The 12,736-nt window shown below is 44.5% G+C and overlaps 1 protein-coding gene across 2 annotated transcripts in view; it reads left to right on the plus strand.

Annotated features, from left to right (window-relative positions):
- Window positions 1–12,736, plus strand: part of tspan15 (tetraspanin 15) — a 202,937-nt gene that overhangs the window by 166,264 nt on the left and 23,937 nt on the right. For both annotated transcript variants that reach the window (XM_043712236.1, XM_043712237.1), the window contains one exon: window positions 1,794–1,910. In XM_043712236.1, the coding sequence (XP_043568171.1) occupies window positions 1,794–1,910 (117 nt within the window). The remainder of the gene's footprint in view (window positions 1–1,793; window positions 1,911–12,736) is intronic.

Here is a 12,736-nt window from a genome sequence, read left to right on the forward strand (position 1 = left end):
ACATGCAGATGACGAGCAACATGAATTCAACTGGGACAACACTACTATTATAGGACAAGCCAAACAGAGAACAGCCAGGGAATTCCTAGAGGCATGGCACTCATCCACAGATTCAATCAATAAGCACATCGACCTGGACCCAATATACCAACCACTGCAACGGACAGCTGGAACTGACAACCGGAAGCGGCAGATTCAAATCACTATAAATGCCGGAGGAAAGATCATAGAAGTGCTTCACAGGAGGCTCCCAAGCACTGAGGATGTCACCTAGACAGGGGACGAAATGTCTGCAACACACATTCCCAGCTCGGCGAACAGAACCACATCTATAGAGGGCATTGGTTAGGCCACTTTTGGAAAACTGTGTACAATTGTAGTTTCCTTGCTATAGAAAAAATTTAAACTTGAAAAGATTCAGAAAAGATTTATGAGGATGTTGTTGAGGTTAGAGGGTTTGATCTCCAGGGAGAGGCTGAATAGGCTGGGGTTATTTTATCCTGGAGCATTGGAGACTGAGAGGTGACCTTAGAGGTTTATAAAATAATGAGGGACAATGATAAGGTGAATAGCCTAGATCTTTTTCCCAGGATACGGGAGTGTGAAACTGGAGGGCATAAGGACCTAAGGGGCAACATTTACAAACAGAGGCTGGTGCACATATGAAATGAACTGCTAGGGGAAGTGGTGGAGGCTGGTGCAATTAACATTTAAAAGGTATCTGGGTGGGCATATGAATAGGAACGGTTTAGAGGGATATGAGCCAAATACCAGCAAGTGGGACTAGATTCGTTTAGGATATCTGGTCAGCAGGGATGAATTAGAATGAAGGGTCTGTTTCTGTGCTGTACAACTCTATGCCTCTATGACTCTATTGCCATGAGATAGCTGTTCATTCAGTATCCTTCTTTGAATCTCTGAATGGCAAATAGAGCAGAGCGACAGCTACCATTTGCTTTGTGTTGGTAGTGAGGTTGCTGCTAAGTTACAGAAGTTATATTGCTTACGTATAAATTGGCTAAGAATTCTGTGTAGAGGTGGATTGCTGGTTCTGTATCTTCTGCACAAGTTAGCTCTGATTCCGCTCTGTAAAGCATATCCTGAGTTCTGCATGCAGGCTGATTTCCAGTGTGCAGGCTAATTTTAAGCCTTGCAAAAGATTTTTACAAGGATATTGCCAGGGTTGGAGGATTTGAGCGACAGGGAGAGGTAGAACAGGCTGGGGCTGTTTTCCCTGGAACGTCAGAGGCTGAGGGGTGACCTTATAGAGGTTTATAAAATCATGAGGGGCATGGATTGGGTAAATAGGCAAAGTCTTTTCCATGGGGTCGGGGAGTCCAGAACTAGAGGGCATAGGTTTAGGGTGAGAGGGAAAAGATATAAAAGAGACCTAAGGGGCAACTTTTTCACACAGAGGGTGATACGGGTATGGAATGAGCTGCCAGAGGAAGTTGTGGAGGCTGGTACAATTACAACAGTCAAAGGGCATTTGGATGGGTATATGAATAGGAAGGGTTTGGAGGAATAAAGGCTGGGTGCTGGCAGGTGGGACTAGATAGAGTTGGGATATCTGGTCGGCATGGACAGGTTGGACCGAAGGGTCAGTTTCCATGCTGTACGTCTCTATGACTCTATGAAAAGTTCACTGAACATTTTTCTTGATGTTTGTCGCATTTCTCGAGAATGTCTGGCATGCATTCAGAACTGGCACAAATGGAGGTATATTGCATTCTGCCAATACTTTCATCAAGCAATTAAGAGGAAGTGATTCATATTTCACATTTTCTCCACAGCGTTTCACTGTCCTTCAAATCATCTATGTCGGTGGGTGTACAGACGCAGTGCTGAATTGGTTATTGGGACACTATGCAGCCATGGCTGCCATCCTGTTTGGTATAATAGCACCACAGGTAACCTTTGCTTTAATATAGGCTTATTTCATGATAAAATATAAAATCATCAATTCTTACTGAATTTTGCTTGTCCTCACTGGGCCTGGTGCTTATTCCCTGTGGATATATATGATATCCCAGCTCCCTCGCAGACTGATCAGCCTAATCCATAAGTAAATGAGCCACTTGCATTTGCTTCTTACTATCATTCAGCACAAAAAGCAATTGATTGTTTTTAATGTTGAAACAAAAGGGATATTAGCTAGTTAAAGCACAAAATAAATCCTGATACGCATGCCATCCTCTTTCAATGCATTCATAAAATGGTTATAAGTCAGACAGATCATTCGGTCCACCATATCTGTGCTGGCTCTCTGCAAAGTTTTCCTTTTCCTATAGTGATCTGATTCCCTCTTGAATTCCGTGATTAAATCTGTCACCACCTTGTGGTTAGACAATGCATTCAAGATACAAACAACTCATGAGAGGTTTTGCCTCATTTTACCCTTTCTCCGTTACCTTAAATCTCTGCTGTGGGAACAGCTTTTCTCATTTTTGTCATTTCTGCCACCTCCAAACGGACCCCACCACCAAGGATATATTTCCCTCCCCACCCCATCAGCGTTCCAAAAAGACCACTCCCTCCACGACTCCCTTGTCAGATCCACACCACCCACCAACCCAACCTCCATTCCCAGCATCTTCCCCTGCAATTGCAAAAAATGCAAAACTTGAGCCCACACTCCCCCCTCACTTCCCTCCAAGACCCCAAGGGATCCTTCAATATCCATCAGAAATTCACCTGCACCTCCACACACATCATTTACTGCATCCGCTGCACCCGATGTGGCCTCCTATACAATGGGGAGACAGGCCGCCTACTTGCGGAACGTTTCAGAGAACACCTCTGGGACACCCGCACCAACCAACCCAACCGCCCCGTGGCTCAACACTTTAACTCCCCCTCCCACTCCGCCACAGGGGATGAATGCGGATTTCTCCAGCTTCCTCATTTCCCCTGCCCCCACCTTTTCTCAGTCCCAACCCTCACTCTCAGCACCGCCTTCTTGACCTGCAATCTTTTTCCTGACCTCTCCGCCCCCACCCCCTCTCCGGCCTATCACCCTCACTTTAACCGCCTTCCACCTATCACATTCCCAATCCCCCTCCTCCCTACCTTTTAACTTAGCCTGCTTGGCACACCCTCCTCATTCCTGAAGAAGGGCTAATGCCCTAAACGTCGATTCTCCTTCTCCTTTGCTGCCTGACCTGCTGCGCTTTTCCAGCAACACATTTTTAAGCTCTGATCTCCAGCATCTGCAGTCCTCACTTTCTCCTAATAGCTTTTCTCAGTCTACTCTGTTCAGATTCTTTGATGCTTGAATACCATATTAAATCTCCTCTCAATCTTCTCTATTGAGAACAGTCCTAATCTCTGAAATCTAACTTCTTGGTTATTCCTGTGAATCTTTATTTCACCTTTTGTAATGTGGAGCAAACACAACAGGAGGTGCTTTGGCTGAGAATGATCTGTTGTTTTAAACCGGTTTGGTGGAGCTTGATTTCTTTTTGTATTCATTCCCTTTCTGATAAAGGATGTTGTGAAACTTGAAAGGGTTCGGAAAAGATTCACAACGATGTTGCCATAGTTGGAGGATTGAGCTATAGGGAGAGGCTGAATAGGCTGAAGCTGTTTTTCCTGGCCGTTTGGAGACTGAGAGTGACCTTATAGAGGTCTATAAAATCATAAGGGGCATGGATAGGGTAAATAGACAAGGTCTTTTCCCAGGGGTGGGGTAAGTCCAGAACTAGAGGGCATAGGTTTAGGGTGAGAAGGAAGAAATTTAAAAGGTACCTAAAAGGCAACTTTTTCACTCAAAGTGTGGTGCATGTATGGAATGAGCTGCCAGAGGAAGTGGTGGAGGCTGGTACAATTAGAACATTTAAAAGCATCTGGATAGGTATATGAATAGGAAGTGTTTAGAGGGATATGGGCCAAGTGCTGGCAAATTATGTTCAGATATCTGGCTGGCATGGACGAGTTGGACCAAAGGGTCTGTTTCCATGTTGTAAATCTCTATGATTCTATGACAATGATTGCATGGGTATTTCTGGAAGAGGGCACATTTTGTTGTAGCTTTTTCTCTTGCATTTGTCATCACAATTTGCAGGTAATACCAAAATAAAGGAAAAAGATTTACACTGTATGACAGGAGAATGCTGATTGGCAAGTGAACTCTGGTGGCAGTCCTGCTGTGGAGGATGCATCAGTTAATGATGGGAAGGCAATGGCATGGTGGTTTGTCACTGTACCAGTAATCCACGTAATGCTCGGGGACCTGGATTTGAATCCTGCCGCAGCATAGAGTCGGACAGTCATAGAGATGTACAGCATGGAAACAGACCCTTCGGTCCAACTCGTCCATGCCCCCGACCAGATATCCCAACCCAATCTATCTCATCTGCCAGCACCTGGCCCATATCCCTCCAAACATTTCCTTTTCATATACCCATCCAGATGCCTTTTAAAGTTGCAATTGTACTCTCCTCCACCACTTCCTCTGGCAGCCCATTCCATGCATGTACCACCCTCTGAGTGAAAAAGTTGCCATTAAGTCTCTTTTATATCTTTCCCCTTTCACTCTAAACCTATGCCCTCTAGTTCTGGATTCCCCCACCCCGGGATGCCCCTCATGATTTTATAAACCTTTACAGGGTCACCCCTCAGCCTCAGATGCTCCAGGGAAAACAGCTCCAGCCTGTAGAACCTCCCCCTATAGCTCAAATCCTCCAACCCTGGCAACATCCTTGTAAATCTTTTCTGAACCCTATCAAGTTTCACAATATCTTTCCGATAGGAAGGAGACCAGAATTGCACGCAGTGTTCCAACAGTGGCCTAATCAATTGTCTGTACAGCCGCAAAATGACCTCCCAACTCCTATACTCAATACTCTGACCAATAGAGGAAAGCATGCCAAATGCCGCCTTCACTATCCTATCTGCCTGCAACTCCACTTTCAAGGAGCTATGAACCTGCACTCCGAGGTCTCTTTGTTCAGCAACACTCCCTAGGACCTTACCATCAAGTGTATAAGTCCTGCTAAGATTTGCTTTCCCAAAATGCAGCACCTCACCTTTATCTAAACTACATCTGCCACTTCTCAGCCCATTGGCCCATCTCATCAAGATCCTGTTGTAATCTGAGATAACCTTCTTCGATGTCCACTACACCTCCAATTTTGAAATTAGATTAGATTAGATTCCTAACAGTGTGGAAACAGGCCTTTCGGCCCAATAAGTCCACTCCGAACCTTCGAAGAGTAACCCACCCAGACCCAGTTTCCCTCTGACTAATGTACCTAACACTATGGGCAGTTTGGCATGGCCAATTCACCTAACCTGCACACCTTTGGATTATGGGAGGAAACCGGAGCACCCGGAGGAAACCCACGCAGAGACAGGGAACTCCACCCAGACAGTTGCCCGAGGCTAGAATTGAGCCTGGAGCCCTGTGCTGTGAGGCAGCAGTGCTAACCACTGTGCCACCATGCCGCCCCGGTGTCATCTGCAAACTTACTAACTGTACCTCTTATGCTCACATCCAAATCATTTATATAAATGATGAAAAGTAGTGGACCCAGCACCGATCCTTGTGGCACTCCACTGGTCACAGGCCTCCAGTCTGAAAAACAACCCTCCACCCTCACCCTCTGTCTTCTACCTTTGAGCCAGTTCTGTATCCAAATGGCGAGTTCTCCCTGTATTCCATAAGATCTATCCTTGCTCACTGGTCTCCCATGAACACCTTACTGAAGTCTACATAGATCACATCTACTGCTCTGCCCTCATCAAACCTCTTTGTTACTTCTTCAAAAAACTCAATCAAGTTTGTGAGACATAATTTCCAACACATGTTGACTATCCCTAATCAGTCCTTGCCTTTCCAAATACATGTATATCCTGTCCCTCAGGATTCTCTCCAACAACTTGCCTACCACCGACGTCAGGCTCACAGGTCTATAGTTCCCTGGCTTGTCCCTAAGACCTTTCTTAAACAGTGGCACCACGTTAGCCAACTTCCGGTCTTCCACACTTCACCTGTGACTATTGATGATACAAGTATCTCAGCAAGAGGCCCAGCAATCACTTCTCTAGCTTTCCACAGAGTTCTAGGGTACACCTGATCAGGTCCTGGGGATTTATCCACTTTATGCATTTCAAGACATCCAGCACTTCCTCCTTTGTAATATGGACATTTTTCAAGATGTCACCATCTATTTCCCTACATTCTATATCTTCCATCTCCTTTTCTACAATAAATACTGATACAAACTACTCGTTTAGTATCTCCCCCGTCTCCTGCGGTTCCACATGAAGGCCGCCTTGCTGATCTTTGAGGGGCCCTATTCTTTCCCTAGTTACCCTTTTGTCCTTAATGTATTTGTAAAAACCCTTTGGATTCTCCTTAACTCTGCCAAAGCTATCTCACGTCCCCTTTGGAGTAGGATTTTTTTTTAAATGTCTGTAACAAAGCATCTAATTGTTGTAAATTGTCAATTGTTGTAAAAGCCCATCTCCGAGATTAATGTCCTTTAAGGAAGGAAACTGGTATCTTTGCCTGGCCTGGCCTACATGTTACTGTAAATTCATGGAAAAGTGGTTGATCTCTTAACTGCCTTCTGAACTAACCCAGCAAGCCACTCAGTTGTATAAAATCACTATAAAGGCTGAAAAGATGAAAACTGGGCTCTCACATTGACCTAGGCACTGGAAATACATTCCTGTCACTCTGCAAGGGCATCCTTATTAATATCTCGAGGTTTGTGCCAAAATCAGGATAGCTGTGCTATCGGCTAGTCGTGCCACAGCCTGACATTGTACGTAAGGTGCAAATCATCATTTCAGTTGACACTACCATAGTCATCCCTGAGTATATCCTATCCCACAGGCAGACAAACTCAGCAGTTTTGGCAGCATAGTGCGATACAATCAGGAAAGAGTTGCACTGGGAGTCCTCAAGTTGAGTCTCAATCTTATGTCTTGGCACTAGCTCAACTATAAGCAAGGAAACCTCCTACTGATTACACACACAGTCCCTCTCCTTGTACTCCTCCGTCTTGGACACCATTTGGAGGAAGTATTGAGATTAGCAAGAACTCAAATTGTTCTCTGGATGGGGACTTCAGTGTTCATCATAAATAGTAACTTGGCAGCTTCACTACTAACTGTGCTGTTTGACTCCTAAAGGACATTGCAGATAGACTAGATCTGAGGCAGGTAGTGAGGGAACCAAGAGGGTAAAACATACTTGACATCAACCTAACTTGACCTGCTTGTCAGATGACAGTATTGCCAGGAGTCCTCAAGGAAATGAAGCTTCTCTTCACATGAAGGATATCCTCCATTGTGTTGTGAGGCATGGTCGCCATGCAAAATCCAAATTGTATTTGAACATAATCCACATTATTGCCCACTATATTACCCATTCTAACATTACCACCAAGCCAGGAGATCAGCCCTTGCTCAATGGGAGTACAGGTGAGCATGGCAGAAGCAACAGCTTGTAGACCTAAAAATGAGGTGTCAACCTAGTGAGGTTACAACATAGGGCTTTTTGCATGCCAAACAGCATAAACAGCAAGTGATGGACAAAGCTAAGCAATTCCACAACCAATGGATTCACTCTCAGCTCTACAGCCCTGCCACATTCAAGCATGAATGACAGTGGGCAATTAAACAACTCACTCAAGAAGGAAACTCCACAATTACCCCATCCTCAATGATATGTGCAAATCTGCAAAAGATGAGGCTAAAGCATTTGTAACAAGAAGAGCCAAGTAGATGGTTCATTGTGGCTTCTTCCAGAGGTCCCCAGTGCCAAAGATGCCAGTCTTCACCCAATTTGTTTCACTCCATGTGATATTATGAATTCTGCAAAGGTTATGTGCCCTGAAAATATTGCTGTAGTAATGCGGACGACATGCTAGTGAAAGTGCTGCATCCTTAGCTGTGGCAGTACCGCTATAATATTCACATCTCTATGACCGTGTAGAAATTGCCGGGGTATGCCTCTTACACAAGCAGGACCAATCCAACTCAACAAATTACCTGCTCCATCAGTCTACTATTGATCATTAATAAAGTGATGGAAGGGGATTATCAACAATGTTATCAAGCATCATTTGCTTAGTAATAGCCAGCACAGTTTGGGTTTCTTCAGAGCCACTCAACTCCTGATCTCATTATAGCCTTACTCCAAATGTGGACAAAATAGCTGAACTTGAGGTGAGAAGAATTGCCTTCGACATCAAAGCTGCATTTGACCAAGTCTAGTATCAAGGAGTCCAAGCAAAATTAGACTCAGTGAGAAAAAAACTCTGCTGACTGGAGTCATACTTCACATAAAGGAATTTTGTTGGAGGTCAAGTATCTCAGTTCCAGAAGCTCCCTCAGGACTTTTTTTTTTTAAATAAATCGCAGCCCAAGACCCTAGTGTTTCTATAGTTCCTCAGGGTAGGAATTTTTTATCCAACCAGATCAAGGATGTTGTCTCACAGTTGAAGCAAGTGACTCCTAACCAAGATCCAGGGAACAGGAGAATCGACGTTTCGGCGTAAGCCCTTCTTCAGGAAGAAGGGCTTATGCCCGAAACGTCGATTCTCCTGTTCCCTGGATGCTGCCTGACTTGCTGCGCTTTTCCAGCAACACATTTTCAGCTCTGATCTCCAGCATCTGCAAACCTCACTTTCTCCCCTAACCAAGATCTCCTGTTTCAGAGACAGAGCCACTACTATTGCACTACAAGAGCCCTTAGTTCCTCAGGGTGGTGTCCAAGGCCCAACCACCTTCTTTTGCTTTATCAATGACCATCCCTTCATCATAAGATCAGAACTGAGAATGTATGTTAATGATTGCACAATGATTAGCACCATTTATGACTCCTAAGATCATGAAGTAGTCCAAATCCAAAGGCAGCAAGACTTGGACAACATTCAGGCTTAGGCTCTCAAGTGGCAAGCAACATTCATAACACACAGGTGCCAGATAATGACTACCGCCAACAATAGAGAAGCTAACCATCACCCCAATCCCACACCTACCCTCACATCTCTTGACATGTAATGGTATTGCCATCACTGAATTCCCCCATTATCAACACCTTGGGGATTAATATTGACTAGAAACTGACTGAGCATTAACATACTGTGGCTACAGCAGCAAGAGAGGCTTGGCATCCTACAGTGAATAACTCATGTCCTGACTCCCCAAAGCCTGTCTGGCATCTACAGGATAGAAGACATAGGAGCAGAAATTAGGCCATTCAGCCAATTGAGTCTGCTCTGCCATTTAATCATAGCTGATAAGTTTCTCAACCCCATTCTTCCGCTTTCTCCCTGTAACCTTTGATATTCGAGAAGCTATCTATCTCCGTCTTAAATATACTCAATGACCTGGCCTCCGCAGCCTTCTGTGGCAATGAAGTTCATAGATTCACCACTCTGGCTGAAGAAGTTTCTCCTTGTCTCGGATACAGTGACCACAACTGCCTCATCTTCACCGTAGCCATGGAGAGGGATGGGAACAGACAATATGGGAAGATATTTATTGGGGGAAGGGAAATTATACTGCTGTTAGACAGGACTGTGGAGTATAAATTGGGAAATGCTCAGCAGAAATGTGGTGGCTGTTTAAGGGGTACTTGTGGCGAGTGTAGGTTAACTTTGTCCCACTGAGGCAAGGAATGGTAAGGTGAAAGAGTCTTGGATGAAAAGAGAAGAGGAGTTTCTCATCAAGAGGAAGAAGGAAGCTTACCTAAGGTTGAGGCAGAAAGGATCTGGGATAGCTTTAGATGATTACAAATTAGCTAGGAAAGAACTCAAAAATGGATTGAGGAGAGCTAGGAAGGGGCACGAAAAAGCCTTTGTAGGAAAGATTAGGGAAAACCCAAAAGGCGTTCTACATGTACGTGAGGAATAAGAGAATGATCAAAGAGAGGGTAAGGCCGATCAAGGATAGTGGAAGAACTTGTGCCTGCAGTCTGAAGAGGTAGAGGAGGCCGTAAATGAGTTTTTTTGCTTCAGTGTTCACTAAAAAGAGGGACCTTGTGATAGTGAGAACACTGTGGACCAGGTTAATAGGCTTGAACAGATTGATATTAGAAAGCAGATGTGCTAGAAATTCTGGGAAGCATCAAGATAGGTAAGTCCTCAGGGCTGAACCAGATGTATCCAAGGTTACTATGGGAAATGAGGAATGAGATTGCTGTACCTCTGGCAATGATCTTTGCATCCTCACTCTCTACAGGAGTAGTACCAGATGACTGGAGGGAGGCAAATGTTGTTCCTCTGTTCAAGAAAGGGAATAGGGAAATCCCTGGGAATTACAGACCAATCATTCTTACATCTGTGGTAAGCAAGGTACTGGAAAGGATTCTGATAGATAAGATTTATGACTATTTGGAAAAACATAGTTTCATTAAAGATAGCATGACTTTGTGAGGGGCAGGTCATGCCTCACAAGATTTATTGAGTTCTTTGAGGATGTGACGAGACAAGTTGACAAAAGTCAAGCAGTGAATGTGGTGTATATGGATTTCAGTAAGGCATTTGATAAGGCTCCCCACAGTATGCTGATTCAGAAAGTTAGGAGGAATGAGATATAGGAAAATTTGGCTGTCTGGATACAGAATTGGCTGGCTGAAAGAAGACAGCGAGTGATAGTGGATGAAAAAGATTCCACATGATTAGATTCCCTACAGTGTGGAAACAGGCCATTTGGCCTAACAAGTCCACACTGACCCTTTTGAAGAGTAACCCACCCAGACCTATTTCCCTAAATTTACCCCTGACTAAAGCACCTAAAACTGGGGAAATTTAGCCTAGTCAATTCACCTGACCTGCACATCTTTGGATTGCCTGGAGGTCGGTGACCAATGGTCCCCGCAGGGTTCTTGAACCTCTGCTCTTTGTAATTTTTATGAATGATGTGGATGAAGAAGTGGAAGGTGGGTTAGTAAGTTTGCCGATGACAAAGGTAGGTGGTGTTGCAGATAGTGTCGAGGGCTGTTACAGACTACAATAAGGCATTGACAGGATGCAGAGCTGGGCTGAGAAGTGGCAGATGGAGTTCATCCTGGATAAATATGAAGTGATTCATTTTGGAAGGTCAAATTTGAATGCTGAAACAGGGTTAATGACAGGATTCTTGGCAGTGTACAGGTCCTGGTGAAGGGCTTATGCCTGAAACATCGATTCTCCAGCTCCTCAGATGCTGACTGACCTGTGCTTTTCCAGCATAACACACTCGAGTGTGGAGGAGCAGCAGGGTCTCAGGGTCCATGTACATTGATCCCTCAAAGTTGCCACCCAAGTTGATAAGGTTGTTTTGGCTTTCATTAACAGGGAGATTGAGTTTAAGAGTCATGAGATTTTGCTGCAGCTCCATAAAACAGTGGTTAGAACACTCTTGGAATATTGTGTCCAGTTCTGATTGCCTCATTATAGGAAGGATGTAATGTTTTAGAGAGGGTGCAGAGGAGATTTACCAGGATGCTGCCTGGATTGCAGGGCTTGTCTTATGAAGAGAGCTTGAGTGAGCTAGGACTTTTCACTCTGGAGAGAAGGGAGGTGACTTGATAGAGGTGTACAAGGTAATGAGAGGCATAGATAGAGTAGATAGCCAGAGACTTCTCCCCAGGGCAAAAATGGCTGTCATGAGGGGTCATAATTTTAAGGTTTTTGGAGGAAGGGGAGAGGTAGGTTCTTCACGCAGAGAGTAGTGGGTGTGTGGAATGCACTGCCTGCAGTGGTAGTAGAGTCAGAGCCATTAGGGGCATTTAAGCAACTGCTGGATAAGCACATGGACAGCAATAAATTGAGGGGTGTGTAGATTAGGTTGATCTTAGATTAAGGTAAATGCTTGGCTCAACATCCCGGGCTGAAGGGCCTGTACTGTGCTGTTTTGTTTTATGTTCTGTTCTGCATATTTCAATTAGATCCTCCCTCATCCTTCTAAACTGTATCGAGTATAGACCCAGAGTCCTCAAACGTTCCTCATGTGTTAAGCTTTTCATTCCTGGGACAATTCTTGTGAACCTCCTCTGAACACACTCCAAGGCCAGTACATTCTTCCTCAGATGCGGTCCAAAACTGTGCACAATACTCCAAATGTCGTCTGACCAGAGCCTCAGAAATACATCCCTGCTTTTATGTTCAAGTCCTTTCAAAATAAATGCCATCAGTGCATTTGCCTTCCTAACTACCTCAACCTGCAAGTTTACCTTGAGAAAATCCTGGACTAGAAGGCCCAAATTTCTTTGCACTTCAGACTTCTGAATTTTCTCCCCATTTAGAAAAAAATCCATGCCTCTATTCTTCCTACCAAAGTGCATGACCCCACACTTTCCCACGTTGTACTCCATCTGACACTTCTTTGCCCATTCTCCTAAATTATCCTAATCTTTCAGCAGCCTCCAGCCTCCTCAATGCTACCTGTCTCTCTACTTATCTTTGTATCATCTGCAAACGTAACCAGAATGCACTCAGTTCCTTCATCTAGATCATTAATGTGTAAAATGAAAAGCCATGGTCCCAACATTGAGCCTTGCAGAACACCGGCTGCCATCCTGAGAAGGACCCTTTTATCGCCACTCCCTGCTTTCTGCCAGATAGCCAAGCTTCTATCCATGCAAGCACCTTACTTGTAACACCATGGACCCTGATCTTGCTCAGTAGCCTCCTGTGTGGCACCTTGTCAAAGGCTTTCCTGAAGTCCAGGTAGATAACATCCATTGGCTGTCCTTGGTCTAACCTGTTTGTTACTTCCTCAAAGAATTCTAGAAGAT

This window comes from Chiloscyllium plagiosum, chromosome 22 (assembly GCF_004010195.1).
Source record: "Chiloscyllium plagiosum isolate BGI_BamShark_2017 chromosome 22, ASM401019v2, whole genome shotgun sequence".
Classification (NCBI taxonomy): domain Eukaryota; kingdom Metazoa; phylum Chordata; class Chondrichthyes; order Orectolobiformes; family Hemiscylliidae; genus Chiloscyllium; species Chiloscyllium plagiosum.